The sequence below is a fragment of the Bos javanicus genome, chromosome 18, assembly GCF_032452875.1.
Source record: "Bos javanicus breed banteng chromosome 18, ARS-OSU_banteng_1.0, whole genome shotgun sequence".
Taxonomy (NCBI): domain Eukaryota; kingdom Metazoa; phylum Chordata; class Mammalia; order Artiodactyla; family Bovidae; genus Bos; species Bos javanicus.
The window spans coordinates 61,490,533-61,505,107 of NC_083885.1; the positions used below are offsets into that span (position 1 = coordinate 61,490,533).

The following is a 14,575-nucleotide window of genomic DNA, read 5'->3' on the forward strand; positions in this document are numbered from 1 at the left end:
ATGAATTTTTCATTTTTGATGAACCACATACTGCATCCATAGCTGCTGCCCCATTTTACATTCCTACTCACAGTGCAGAAGGTTCAACGGCGGCATTTGAGCAAGAAGAAAACACAGTCCAGAAAAATATATGACTTGTTCAAGAGTGCCACAGTGTTTGCAGAACCAAGGTTGTATTCATAGCTTCCTGGCTCTTTGAATGCTTGCTCTTTTTTTTTTTTTTTGAATAAACAAGTTTTTTGTAAATTTAGTCAACATACATAATTGATCTAAAAACTTCAATAGAAGGATAAATTTTGAAGCCACTTGGAAAGCCATCTCTATGAAGTGATTTTCCAGAACCTATGCCACATGAACACCATTTTAACTGGCAGAGGTTCCATAAGCTGAAGCTGTGTCCCTCCCTCACAGCAAATTCACCCTAACAGTTATAATACAAACCCCACAAGGAAAAAAAGTTAGGTATTGTTCCTCCTTGGTAGAGAAAAGTTCAACCTAGTTATGAGACCAATCACAACACAAAGAAAAGCTGCACTAACTACTATATTAGTAACAGATGATGCTGGTGTGAATAACTTGTATTATAGTCTAGAGCCCTTATAAATAAATCCCCCTCCCCGTTAGTGTTTGCATTATCAGCTAGAAGGTTAGTTTAAAATGTGATAGAATGAGGACTTATGCAAGGTATTACATGCAAAGCATTTTACTACATAAATAAGTGCAGTCTACTCAGGAGAAACCCAATCGAACTCTAAATTACCCACCTTAAAGACAACACTCCCCACCACATGTCAATGTAAAACATTTAATTTAAAATGTTGACACTACAATATATAAAATAACTATTATAAATGCACATAGTATAGTCTATAGCTGCCAGGTTTACTTTTTTTTTTAAAGGAAATTGTAAGTTACACTGTGGTTAAGACTTGTATCTTCACCCTTGAAAAAGCCCACATTCTATCACAGTGATGTATGCTGCTGCTGCTAAGTCGCTTCAGTCGTGTCCGACTCTGTGTGACCCCATAGACGGCAGCCCACCAGGCTCCCCCGTCCCTGGGATTCTCCAGGCAAGAACACTGGAGTGGCTTGCCATTTCCTTCTCCAATGCATGAAAGTGAAACTGAAAGGGAAGTCGCTCAGTCGCGTCCGACTCTTAGCGACCCCGTGGACTGTAGCCTTCCAGGCTCCTCCGTCCATGGGATTTTCCAGGCACAGTGATGTATGGTCAGAGTTAACAACCCCAATTGTTAAACACGTGGATCAAGTCATAACCAGTTTTATTGCAAAAGGACCCTGTACACATTTATCAATTCTAGTACCTTAATAGCTACCCAAAAAGTCATTAACATACAGAAACTTGCATCATGAGAAGCAAGAAATATCACCCATCCCTTCTGCATATTAGCAACTTGTCACTCCTGAGCAACAGTGCGCACATCACTGAGGTCTGTGAACAGTCACTTTTCGCATTCATCCTGAGTGAAAGATGGAATGACTTAAGTACAAATGCAACATATTATAAACAATTTCTTACAAAAAAAGTCACAAATTAAACTGAAGTATTTTACAGAATTTACTACAAAACACATAAAAACTGCCTTCACTTAAGCTCTCTCTCCCCGTATCCGGTGAGCCAACTGGATGTCTTTGGGCATGACAGTGACTCTCTTAGTGTGGATGGCACACAGATTAGTATCTTCAAACAAACCCGCCAGGTACGCTTCCCTAGCCTCCTGCAGTGCCTCCGATGGTGGCACTCTGGAACCTCAAGTCGGTTTTGAAATCCTGGGCGATCTCCCTCACCAACCTCTGGAAAGGCAGTTTCCAGATCAGAAACTCAGTGGATTTCTGGTAACAACGGATTTCTCGAAGCGCCAACAGTCCCCGGCCTGTAGTGATGAGGTTTTTTTCACCCTGCCGGTAGAGGGGGCGCTTCTCCTGGCCACTTTGGTGGCCAGCTGCTTGTGGGGCGCTTTCCCACCTGTTGACTTAAGAGCAGTCTGCTTGTTTTGGACCATTTTCTTTCACCTAAAACTCTGGACTCAAAGAAACACAAGCTGGAATCAAGATTGCCGGGAGAAATATCAATAACCTCAGATATGCAGATGACACCACCCTTATGGCAGAAAGTGAAGAGGAACTCAAAAGCCTCTTGATGAAAGTGGAGAGTGAAAAAGTTGGCTTAAAGCTCAACATTCAGAAAAGGAAGATCATGGCATCCGGTCCCATCACTTCATGGGAAATAGATGGGGAAACAGTGGAAACAGTGTCAGGCTTTGTTTTTCTGGGCTCCAAAATCACTACAGATGGTGACTGCAGCCACGAAATTAAAAGACACTTACTCCTTGAAAGGAAAGTTATGACCAACCTAGATAGCATATTCAAAAGCAGAGACATTACTTTGCCAACAAAGGTTCATCTAGTCAAGGGTATGGTTTTTCCTGTGGTCATGTATGGATGTGAGAGTTGGACTGTGAAGAAGGCTGAGCACCGAGGAATTGATGCTTTTGAACTGTGGTGTTGGAGAAGACTCTTGAGAGTCCCTTGAACTGCAAGGAGATCCAACCAGTCCATTCTGAAGGAGATCAGCCCTGGGATTTCTTTGGAAGGAATGATGCTAAAGCTGACACTCCAGTACTTTGGCCACCACATGTGAAGAGTTGACTCATTGGAAAAGACTCTGATGCTGGGAGGGATTGGGGGAAGGAGGAGAAGGGGACGACAGAGGATGAGATGCCTGGATGGCATCACTGACTCGATGGACGTGAGTCTCAGTGAACTCCGGGAGTTGTGATGGACAGGGAGGCCTGGCGTGCTGCAATTCATGGGGTCGCAAAAGCTGGACACTACTGAGCGACTGATCTGGTCTGAATGCCGAAGTTTTACGCAGCTTCTCCGACCAGCGCACCGCCGCTGCTGCCCAAAGAGCCGCAGTAGCTGAAACACAGGAAAAACTCCTTCCAATGAATGACCAAACAGCTCTGCGCCTGAACGCTTGCTCTTAATCAAAATGTTAAACTTGGACTTTGGAATATCAGGGGTGGAAGCCCCCCTCACAATAACTGGTGATCACGGGGTCAGCCTAGTCTTGCAGAGCAGTGTAGTGAGGAGACATTCCATGTCACAAAGCAGCAGAAAACACAGTCCTGTCATCTCTGATTCAGAATGAACGTTAGTCCCCCCTCCCTCCAGGCAGTTGGGAGGCCACTGTAGTTTGATGCTTTGACTGAGCTGGGCTAGAGTCTGTGCCTCCCCTCAAATGTCATCTCATTCTGCCCCAGAACAGAGTTCCTATTCCATGTCACTCTGCAAACAATGAAACAGAAAGTGTCCAGGTTTCAGGATCCTTGGTGAAGAAATTGCAGAGTCTGAGCACTCGGTTCAGCAAGCCCCTAAAAGAGTCACTTCACCCCTATCAAAGAGGGGAGGAAATGATGATGATAATTTGCCCTGTTTTGCAGGGGAAAGGAGAACAAAGATGAAATGTAGTTTCAGCAAAATCAGACAAGAAGGGGGTCGATTTCGATTAAAAAATCAGAATTCTTAGCCTTCCAACTTATACCAATTAAGGACCTATGATGTGCCGGGCTCTGTGTTGGAAACTTTTGCTTCTGTAGGGGCAGAAGACTTGGCTTTCTAGATTCTTCAGCTGGGCTAACAATTCAGTTGATATAAGACAGATGAACACAGTTAGTTTAATATGTACAGGAGCCCCATAAAATTTTTTGAAGCTCAAAGACTGTCAGACAGTTGAGGCTTATATGACAACCTGAGTTAAGAAGAAAGGGGTGGGGATCTGGGCCTTCAAATGGGAGGAAGACCATGCACAGAAGGATGAGAAGAGCAAGTGCCTGGTGAACAAATGTTTGCCCATTCCAAGCAGGTAAGTCTTTCTGAGATTAAAACGTTCTCTGTGGTAATAGCTCTCTTCCTGGCATAGGTCTCCGAATCTGCATTATTTTGAACAGTTAAGGGAGAGGTAAAGAGCTTCTCCTGAGTCTAATGGGTCTTAATTAACTTTAGCTCAAACAATTTACTGGTCAAAAGGGCAGATTTGGGGAGACATAATCCACTCCATCTCACTTCTTCTCAAGCAAACTTTCCAGTAACTTTGAGACAAATTAGAAGTCTTCTCTATGATTGTAGAAACCAAATCTCAGAGATGGAGAGCTTGCCCAGTGTGTCCTTTACCACCTGCTCCATCACTTCCTTACTCCATAGAACTGGACCCCACTGCCAAGGGCGGATGGGCATTCTTAACGGCTTTCTGTCTTCTTTCCTCAGCAGACTGTAGCCTCTTTAACTATGTCTAGTATGGTGCGTCAGTTTGTTCGCCAGTTTGGTCAGAAGCTCATCCGCAAGCTACCGCTGGAACCCATAGAGGAGTCTGAGAGACCCGTGGCTCATCTGAATACCCTAAACCTGGTGATCTGGGGTGTGGGTGGGATGCTGATGGCTTTCATGTACATTGTGACTGGTGGACTGGCCAAGTACGTAGCTGGACCAGCGATCATCATCTCGCTCTTGGTGGCTGCCCTGTATTCTATGTTATCTGGGCTCTACTACGCTGAATTTGGGGCCTGGGTACCACGCTCTGGTTCTGCATACCTCTACAGCTATGTCACGATGGGTCAACTCTATGCCTTCATCGCTGGCTGGAACTCCATACTTCCCGTAGTCACAGGTGAGACGATGGGCCAGCAATCTTGTGGGGCTCAAGACTGGGATGTTGGAGGATTGGGTTCTCAGTTATTCATGAGCACTTTATTCTTGACCTTGTGCAGGAAGGTTGATAACAGTGTCAGGAAGACCCTACAACTGCATTCAAGTCGATTCTATCCTGTGACCTTAAATGATGGACCATGAACCCAGAAGGAAAGGGAACCATAGGAAATGGTTGAGAGGGAGGCTTGTCCCACAGGCTCATCCCCTAACCATAGTGAAATCTTTGCTCAGTTGTTGCCTTCCTGGGATTTTCCTTTACCACTTGATTTCAAATTTCATGCCTATCCCAGCCCTCCCAGTCCCACTTATGTGTTTTCTTTTCTTGTATAACATTGATCTGCTCCTAACATATTAAAACACCTGACATTTTGGTGAATCATTTGGTTCTACTCTCCCCAACTCATGAAAAGAAACTCTTTGATATTTTGTATTTTGTATCAGGTATTTGTATATACAGGAATTTGTGTATATTTAGGCTTTTTGTATATACAGGTATTTTGTCTGTGTTTTTAGATACTATGGCACATTAATTTTTGCTTTTCAATGAATGCTCCTTCTTCTGCCTCTGCAGCCACCGCCATCTCAGCCAGGGCCTCGAGTTATATCCTGGACAACCTGATTGGGAATCACATCTCTCAGGCATTACAGGAAACTTTCTCTCTGCACCTGCCTTACTCCCTGGCCACATATGCAGACTTTTTTGCCCTGGGCCTGGTACTGCTGATGACAGGTGAGACACAGCTCAACAACAGGATGGGAAGAACAGGGTGTGGAGAGGGAGCTGGTGTAGGAAAGGCTTCACATGTTAGAATAGTGGAGGATTAGAAATAGAAAGAATGGTCTTGAAATAGAAGCTAAGACACAGACCATTGTTTTCCACCTTTGGCACTACTGACAATTTGGGCTTATCATTCTTTGGTTTGGTGGGGCGGGGGGGGGGCTGTTCTGTGAATTTTAGTTTCTTTTTTAATCATTATTGAGTGCTGAGTGTCATCCTTGGCCTTTGCTCACTAGATACCAGTGACATCCACCCACCCCCAACTGTGGCAATCAGGGTGTCTCCAGACAGTGCCAATGTCCCTTGGGGAATAAAATTACCCCAAGCTGAGAATCATTTACTTAGACCAACAAGTCTTCCTTTGTACTGAGGCCAAAGATTTTTTTTTTAATTGAGAGGAAATTCACATAGCATAAAATTAACCACTTTGTAATTTTTCCCAGCTTCAGTCTAATATAACTGACATACAACATTGTGTAAGATTAAGGTGTACATCTTGCTTTGTTAGACATGTATTCTGAGAAGATTGCCACAATAATTAACATCTTAAAGTGTACAATTCAGTAGCATTAGGCACATCTGTAATGTTGGGCAACCATCACCTCCATCTAGTTCCAAACATGTTCAACACCTCTGTACCCACTGAGCAGTTGTGTGTCTGTTTGTCCACCACCACCAACTGTCAGCCCTGAGCAACTATTTCTCTGCTTCCTGTTGTTGTTCAGTCACTAAGTCATATCCAACTCTTTGCAACCCCATGGATTATGTATGCCAAGCTCCTCTGTCCTCCACTATCTTCTGGAGTTTGCTCAAATTTATGTTCATTGATCATTGATGATATCCAACCCTTTCATTCTCTGTCACCCTCTTCTCCTCCTGCCCTCAATCTTACCCAACATCAGAATCTTTTCCAATGAGTCAGTTCTGCTCATCAGGTGGCCAAAGTATTGGAGCTTCAGCATCAGTCCTTCCAATGAATATTCAGGGTTGATTTCCTTTAGGATTGATTGGTTTGTTCCCCTTGCTGTCCAAGGGACTCGCAATAGTCATCTCTAGCATAATTTTAAAGCATCAGTTCTTTGGTGCTCAGCTTTCTTATGGTCCAATTCTCACATCAGTACATGACTATTTAAAAAACCATAGCTTTGACTATACAGACCTTTGTAGGCAAAGTGATGTCTCTGCTCTTTAATATGCTGTCTAGGTTTGCCATAGCTTTCCTTCCAAGAAGCAAGTATCTTTTGATTTAATGGCTGCAGTCACCATCTGCAGTGATTTTGCAGCCCCAAAAAAGAAAATCTGTCACTGCTTCCACTTTTCCCTCTTCTATTTGCCAGGAAGTGATGGGACCAGATGCTATGGTCTTAACTTTTTGAATATTGAGTTTTAAGCCAGCTTTTTCACTCTCCTCTTTCACTTTCAGCAAGAGGCTCTTTAGTTTCTGTTCATTTTCTGCCATTAGGGTGGTATCATCTGCATATCTGAGATTGTTGCTATTTCTCCTGGCAATCTTGATTCCAGCTTGTGCTTCATCCAGCTTGGCACTTTGCATGATGTACTACTGCATGTAAGTTAAATAAGCAGGGTGACAATATACAGCCTTGATGTACTCTTCTTCCAATTTGGAACCAGTCCATTATTCTATGTCTGGATCTGACTGTTGCTTCTTGACTTGCATAGATTTCTCAGGAGACAGGTAAATTGATCTGGTATTCTTATCTCTTTAAGAATTTTTCACAGTTTATTGTGATCCATACAGTCAAAGGCTTTAGTATAGTCAAATGAAGCAGAAGTATATGATTTACTGGTATTTCCCCCCGCTTTCTCTGTGATTCAATGAATTTTGGCAATTTGATCTCTGGTCCTTTGCATTTTCTTAACTCTGTTGTACATCTGAAAGTTCTTGGTTCCCATATTGCTGAAGCATAGTTTGAAGGATTTTGAGCATAACCTTGCTAATGTGTGAAATGAGTGCAATTGTACAGTAGTTTGAACATTCTTTGGCATTGCCCTTCTTTGGATTGGAATGAAAACTGATCTAGAAGTCCTGAAGCTACTGTTGAGTTTCCCAAGTTTGCTCACGCATCGAATACAGCACTTTCACAGCATCATCTTTTAGGATTTGAAATCGCTCAGCTGGAATTCCATCACCTCCACTAGCTTTGTTGTAGTATTGCTTCCTAGTGAAGTCGCTCAGTCGTGTCCAACTCTTTGCGACCCCATGGACTGTAGCCTACCGGGCTCCTCCGTCCATGGGATTTTCCAGGCAAGAATACTGGAATGGGGTGCCACTGCCTTCTCCAGGGGAACTTCCCGACCCAGGGATCGAACCCTGGTCTCCCACATTGTAGGCAGACGCTTTACCGTCTGAGCCACAAGGGAAGCCCATTGCTTCCTAAGACCCACTTAACTTCACACTCCAGGATGTCTGGTTCTAGGTGAATGACCACACCATCTTGGTTATCCAGGCCATTGAGACCTTTTTTGTATAGTTCTGGGTTTTCATGCCACCTCTTTTAATCTCTTCTGCTTCTGTTAGTTCCTTACCATTTCTGTCCTTTATCATGCCCATCCTTTCATGAAATGTTCCCTTAATATCCCCAGTTTTCTTGAAGAGATCTCTAGTCTTTCCCACTCTGGTGTTTTCCTCTATTTCTTTTCATTGTTCACTTAAGATGGCTTTCTTGTCTCTCCCTGCTATTCTCTGGAATTCTGCATCCAGTTGGTTATATCTTTCCCTTTCTCCTTTGTCTTTCACTTCTCATCTTCCCTCACCTATTTGTAAAGCCTCCTCAGACACCCATTTTGCCTTTCTGCATTTCTTTTCCTTGGGGATGGTTTTGGTCATTGCCTCCTGTACAGTGTTAGGAATCTCTGGCCTTAGTTCTTCAGGCAGTCTGCCTACTGGATCTAATCCCTTGAATCTATTTGTCACCTCCACTGTTTAATTATAATGGATTTTATTTAGGTCATACCTGAATGGTCTAGTAGTTTTCCCTACTTTCTTCAATTTAAGCTTGAATTTTGCATTAAGGAGCTGATGATCTGAGCCACAGTCAGCTCCAGGTCTTCTTTTGCTGACTATATAGAGCCTCTCCATCTTCAGCTACAAACAATATAATAAATCTGATTTCAGTACTGAACTTCTGATTATGTCCAAGTGAGGAGTCATCTCTTGTGTTGTTGAAAAAGGGTGTTTTCATGACCATTGTATCTATAAATGTATCAATAGTTTGAGTGTTTCATATTACATCTTTCCCACAGGAATAGTGGCTCTGGGAGCTCATGAGTCAATCCTGGTTATCAGAATATCCCAAGTTATCAACCTTTTGGTTCTCATTTTCATTATCGTCACTGGCTTCGTTAAGGGAGATCTGCATAACTGGAAGCTCACAGAACAGGACTACAAACTGAACACATCTGGATCCAGAGACATCTATGGTTTAGGAGGGTAATATTGGCCATAATATATGGTTGACGGGCATGCAGAGCTGGTATGGTGTGGACTAAAGATATCTGGGCTGATGGATCCAGATGAAGCAAGTCCTGGAGCCCAGGACTTGAGGTATGAAGGGAGAAGCTCAGTAGAGATGGCAGAACACACCTCACCTACATTCTTTCTCTTTCCTTCTCTCACCATAGCTTGGGCCCTCTGGGTTCTGGAGGGTTTGCACCTTTTGGCTTTGAAGGGATTCTCCAGGGAACAGCTACATGTTTCTACTATTTTTTGGGTGTTGATGGCTTTGCCACTAAAGGTAACATGGTCACTGTGGGTCCCATCTGGGGTTTGGGAACAGACTGGCTGCCCCTGGCTTAGGGGAAACCTGTTTGTGGAGTGCAAAAAAAAAGGGGATTTTGTGATTTCACCTGACTGTGTTTTCCTGACCCAACACTTCTTCCCTTTTGGCAGGGGTAGAAGCTATAAATCCTCATCGTTCCATCCCCTGGAGCATCATGATCACGATCTTCATCTGCTTTTTGGCCTACTCCAGTGTCTCAGCGGCACTCACCCTCATTGTGCCCTACTACCAGATTCAGCCTCACGACCTTTTGCCACAAAGCGTTCTCCACAGTTGGTGGCTCCCCGCCAGATATTTCGTGACTATTGGCACACTATGTGATCTTATATCCAGGTCAGTGCCATGGTTTTCTCCCTGTCTACTGTCAGATACTCAGATCTCCCAACTCTTAGAATTGGTAGTGAAGACAGGGAGACACCTTACGCTAAGCCGACAAGAGAGCAGAAGTCCCAGTCTGTCTGCTTCTCCACATCCTTACATGTTTCCATCTTCTCTTCCAGACTCCATGGTGCCGTGTTCAGAATGCCTCTTTTGATCTACACGATGGCACAGGACGGGCTCCTTTTCCGGGTACTTACCCGGATCCATGTCCGCACAGGCACCCGTATTGTGGCCATCATGTCTGCTGGAAATCTTGCAGGTTAAAAACAAAATTGAAACCCACCTTTAACTTACATTTTTCCAGCTGTTTCTCACTCCCTTCCCACATTGTTTGTGCCCTCATTCTAGGAGTCATGGCATTACTATTCAAGTACACAGATCTTCTGGAGCTCGTGGCAGTCGGGACCCTGCTCATTTACTCCCTGGTGGCATTTTCTATTCTTGTGCTCAGGTGAGACCCCACTACACTTCAGTAGGGAGTCTTGGGGATTAGTTGGGAGGTAAGCATCTTCTGCCTTCATGCTATCGTCTAAAAGTCCTGCTTGGTTAAGACAGGACACATGGGAAATAGGCTGTGTGATGTTGGATGAGTAGGGGCTGCTGTTAATATTGCCTTAAAATCTCAAATTCAGGTACCAGCCAGACCAGAAATTAAGCAAGAATGAGAATACAGAGGAGGGACTTGAGATGCCTGGCCCTGATGAACATCCGTTGGACTCTGTACCTGAAGCAAGAAACTCAAACATTCAAAGAGTTTTAAACCATTTAAAGAGTCTGTGGTTCCCTATCAGCACCATCCCCACTAGGAAATCTGGCCAGATTGTCTACGGATGTGCCTCACTACTCGGTGAGCAGTGGGATTTCTCTTTGGTCATTTTCTGAAATTGACAGTATGGTGTTGGAGTGTGTATTTTGTCAACTGAGGAGTCTTGGTGATATGAGGGCCCTTGCTGAGGTGGGCAGCCTGGGGAGAGGGGTGGCCCAAGGTCTTGACATCTTCAGCTTCCGAAGGTGAACCTGTTCTCCTCCACCTTGACCCCTGTAGTTCTCCTGATGATAATCTTGAGCCTGATCCTGGTCCAGTGGTCCAGTCAGGGGTTCTCTGGAGACTCCAAGTACACACCAGTGGCTGTGCTGCTGCTGCTGCTCATCATTGGAGTCATGGTCATCATCTGGAGGCAGCCCCAGAACCCCATTCCTCTTTATTTTAAGGTAAGTGACCTTATGTGCCCAAACTGTCCACCTGGAGTGAACCTGCTTCATGGTCTAAACATCCAGGGAGTGAGGGGAACTGCTAAAACCAATGGACTCTTCCTGATCCCCCTCAGTACTTTACATACACGGTCTGAGTAGGCACTGAATACGCAGTCTGAAGGCTGGTCTTCTTGCCCACTTGGGGTAGAGTCTCTCATTCAGGCATCTGGGGTGTGTTCAGGGATGAACTGACTCTGCCCCACAGGTCCCTGCTCTGCCTCTCCTCCCACTGGTGAGCATCTTTGTGAACATTTACTTGATGATGCAGATAACTTCTGGGACCTGGGCCATATTTGGCATCTGGAATGTGGTTGGTAAGTGGCTTTCTGGCATAAAGGGACTTCTTGAGTGACAGATCCCAAACTGAGCTCCCCTAAGCTTCTTGACCACCATAGGAGGCCTATTGGATGTTTTTAACCAGGAAGAGTACCTGCTTATCCTTCTCATTTTCTCATTTCCTTACTAGGATTTCTCATATACTTTGGATACGGGATCCGACACAGCTTAGAGGAGAACGATGAGCAATAACCACCAGCATCCACCTCCCAGACTCTTGACAAAAACACCCGTACTGCTGACTCATCTTAACCACAGGTCACAGATGTTGTGTAGAATCCCTACATACACAGAAGGTGTCTTCTGCTACATGAACACTTTCAGCCTCTATGGAGTGTGAAGGTGTATGCATCTACAGCCCTGTCTTTATTGCCAGTGAACAAAGTGACTTTAATGTTGTCTAATTTTTAAGTAAGCTTTTCAAAGCATGATATACATACAGAAAAACACATGCTTCCTAAGTGTGCAGCAATACCGATTTTCACAAAGAAAGTACAACAACATAACCAGCAGGAGAAAGAAAATGTTAACCTGGCACCTGAGAAACAATTCCTTGTTCCCATCTCCAGCATGAGCACAGAGCTGGCCACTTGAGGAGGAAACATAGGTAATCCGATATTGTGTAAGATTTACACCTTAAATATTTGGTCATCAATAAGTTTGAAGTAGAAGATCACTTTTCATTCCAATCCCAAGAAGGGTAAGCCAAGGAGTGGTCAAACTACCATACAACTGCACTCATTTCACAGCCTAGCAAGGTAATGCTCAAAATCCTAAGCTAGACTTCGGCAGTACATGAACTGAGAACTTCCAGATACAAGCTGGCTTTAGAAAAGGCAGACGAACCAGAGATCAAATTGCCTACGTTTGTTGGATCACAGAGAAAGCAAGAGAATTCAGGGAAAAAAGCAACTTCTGCTTCATTAACTATGCCAAAGCCTGTCACTGTATGGATCACAACAAACTGTGGAATATCCTTAAAGAGATGGCAATACCAGACCATCTCACCTGCTTTCTAGAAACCTGTATGCAGGTCAGGAAGCAACAGTTAGAATCGGACATGGAACGGTGGACTGGTTCAAAACTGGCAAGGGAGTATGTTAAGGCTGTATGATGTTCCCCTCTTATTTAACTTATATGCAGAGCACATCATGCCAAATACTGGGCTGGATGAATCATGAGCTGGGAACAAGATTGCCAGGAGAAGTATCAACAGCCTCAGATGATACCATCCTAATGACTGAAAGTGAAGAGGAAATAAAGAGCCTCTTGATGAAGGTGAAAGAGGAGAGTGAAAAGCCTGGTTTAACATTCAAGACTCAAAAAAACTAAGGTCATAGCATCTGGTCCCATCACTTCATGGCAAATAGAAGAGGAAAAAGTGGAAGCAGTGCCAAGTTTTCTTTCCTTTGGCTCCAAAATCACTGCAGACAGTGACTATAGCCATGAAATTAAAAAACCCTTGTTCCTTGAAAAGAAACCTATGACAAACATAGACAGTGTATTAAAAAGCAGAGAGATTACTTTGCCAAAAAATGTCTGTCTAGTCAAAGTTACGGTTTTTCCAGTAGTCATGTACCGATGTGAGAGTTTGGCCATAAAGAAAGCTGAACACTGAAGAACTGATGCTTTTGAAAACTGTGGCACTGGTGAAGACCTTGACTGTCCCTTGTACTGCAAGGAGATCAAATCAGACAACCCTAAAGGAAATCAACCCTGAATATTCATTGGAAGGACTGATGCTGAAGTTGAAGCATCAATACTTTGGCCACATGATGTGCAGAGCTGACTCAATGGAAAAGACCCTGATTTTGGGAAAGACTGAGGGCAGGAGGAGAAGAGGGAACAGACAATGAGATGCTTAGATAGCATCACTGACTCAATGGACACCTCCAGGACATAGTGGAAGATAGAGGAGCCTGGTGTGCTGCATTCCACGGGGTCACAAACTCTTGCACATGACTTAGCAACTGAGCAACCACAACATGACCCTGCAGGCATGCCCCTGAGATATTCCTGGTTTGATTCCAGACTACCATAGTGAAGAGAACTGGCAATAAAGAGAGTCACACAAATTCATTGGTTTCCCAGTGCATATGAACTTACATTCACACTACATTGTAGTCTATTCAGTGTGATATATATTCTGTCTAAAAAATGTACATACTTTAACCTAAAAGTATTTTATTGCTGAAAAATGCTAGCTGTCATCTTACAACCCAGAGTTGCCACAAACCCTCAGTTTGCAAAAACTGCAGCATCTGCAAAGCACAATAAAATGACATATGCTTGTACATGTGTATGTATATATTAAAAGATGTATAGTTAATGTGCACAAAAGATGTATATGTAATATATGTATTAAAGTATAGGTGTTCAGGTTCATTGTTGATCTAAAATCAATGTATCTAGTTATCTTGTAATACTATTTTCTGTATCTGTCACCTCTTGGTGTCTCTGTATGCTCTGCGCATTCTAATATCCTCTTGACATACGGTATAGTCGTACTTTGTTAGGGCCCATCCTCATGACCTCATTTAAGCTTAATTAGCTCTTTAAGGCCCCCCACAAAATACAGTCACAATCTGAAGTCCTGGGGATCAGGACTTCAACATATGAATTTGAAAGAAGGGAGATGTGTTCACCTCTTCACACTTTGACCACCATTTGCTTCCCAGTGGCTAAAACAGTGTCAGGAATACCATAAGTGCTCAGTTATATTTGATGAGATATTTAATGAAAGAATCATATGTACATGTAATATTTTACATGACCCAAGATGGGGAACTTTTTATGTACCAGTAATTATCAAAGGGAGACCACAGTATTTGTTTGGGAAAAATGATATTTTGTTAAATGACTTGGAACAGAAAATGAGACTTTAAGGCCATGTCTAATCTATGACTGGTCTTCCCTGGTGGCTCCATGGTAAAGAATCCACCTGCCAATGCAGGAGACACGTTCAATCCCTCGATTGGGAAGATCCCCTGGAGGAGGAGATAGCAACTGTTTCCAGTGTTCTTGCCTGGAAAATCCCATGGACAGAGGAGCCTGATGGGATACAGTCCAGGGGGTTGAAAAAGAGGCAGACACAACTTAGAGACTAAACAACAACAATGTCTATAGCTGGTGCTGGATAGATCATTTCACAGGAGAGAAAAATGCAGAGGGAAATTGGGAAGAGGAGAGTGAAGAGAGGGGTGAGAAGGTGGTGAAGGGTTCTGTGAGATGAGAACCTCTTCCTTTGATCTGATCTCACTTTCACATGAAAATCATGAAGTGATTGATGTAGGTGGGC

At 43.6% G+C, this 14,575-nt stretch overlaps 1 protein-coding gene across 1 annotated transcript; it reads left to right on the forward strand.

Annotated features, from left to right (window-relative positions):
* Positions 1 to 4,317: 4,317 nt before the first annotated feature.
* On the forward strand, positions 4,318 to 12,143 carry LOC133231024 (cationic amino acid transporter 3-like). Its single transcript, XM_061389192.1, has 11 exons — positions 4,318 to 4,687; positions 5,300 to 5,458; positions 8,771 to 8,957; positions 9,149 to 9,261; positions 9,417 to 9,639; positions 9,807 to 9,946; positions 10,036 to 10,138; positions 10,320 to 10,534; positions 10,733 to 10,899; positions 11,147 to 11,255; positions 11,408 to 12,143. Exons 1-11 carry the CDS (start codon positions 4,318 to 4,320, stop codon positions 11,467 to 11,469), a joined length of 1,848 nt encoding a protein of 615 aa, XP_061245176.1. The 3' UTR covers positions 11,470 to 12,143.
* The last annotated feature ends 2,432 nt before the right edge of the window (positions 12,144 to 14,575 follow it).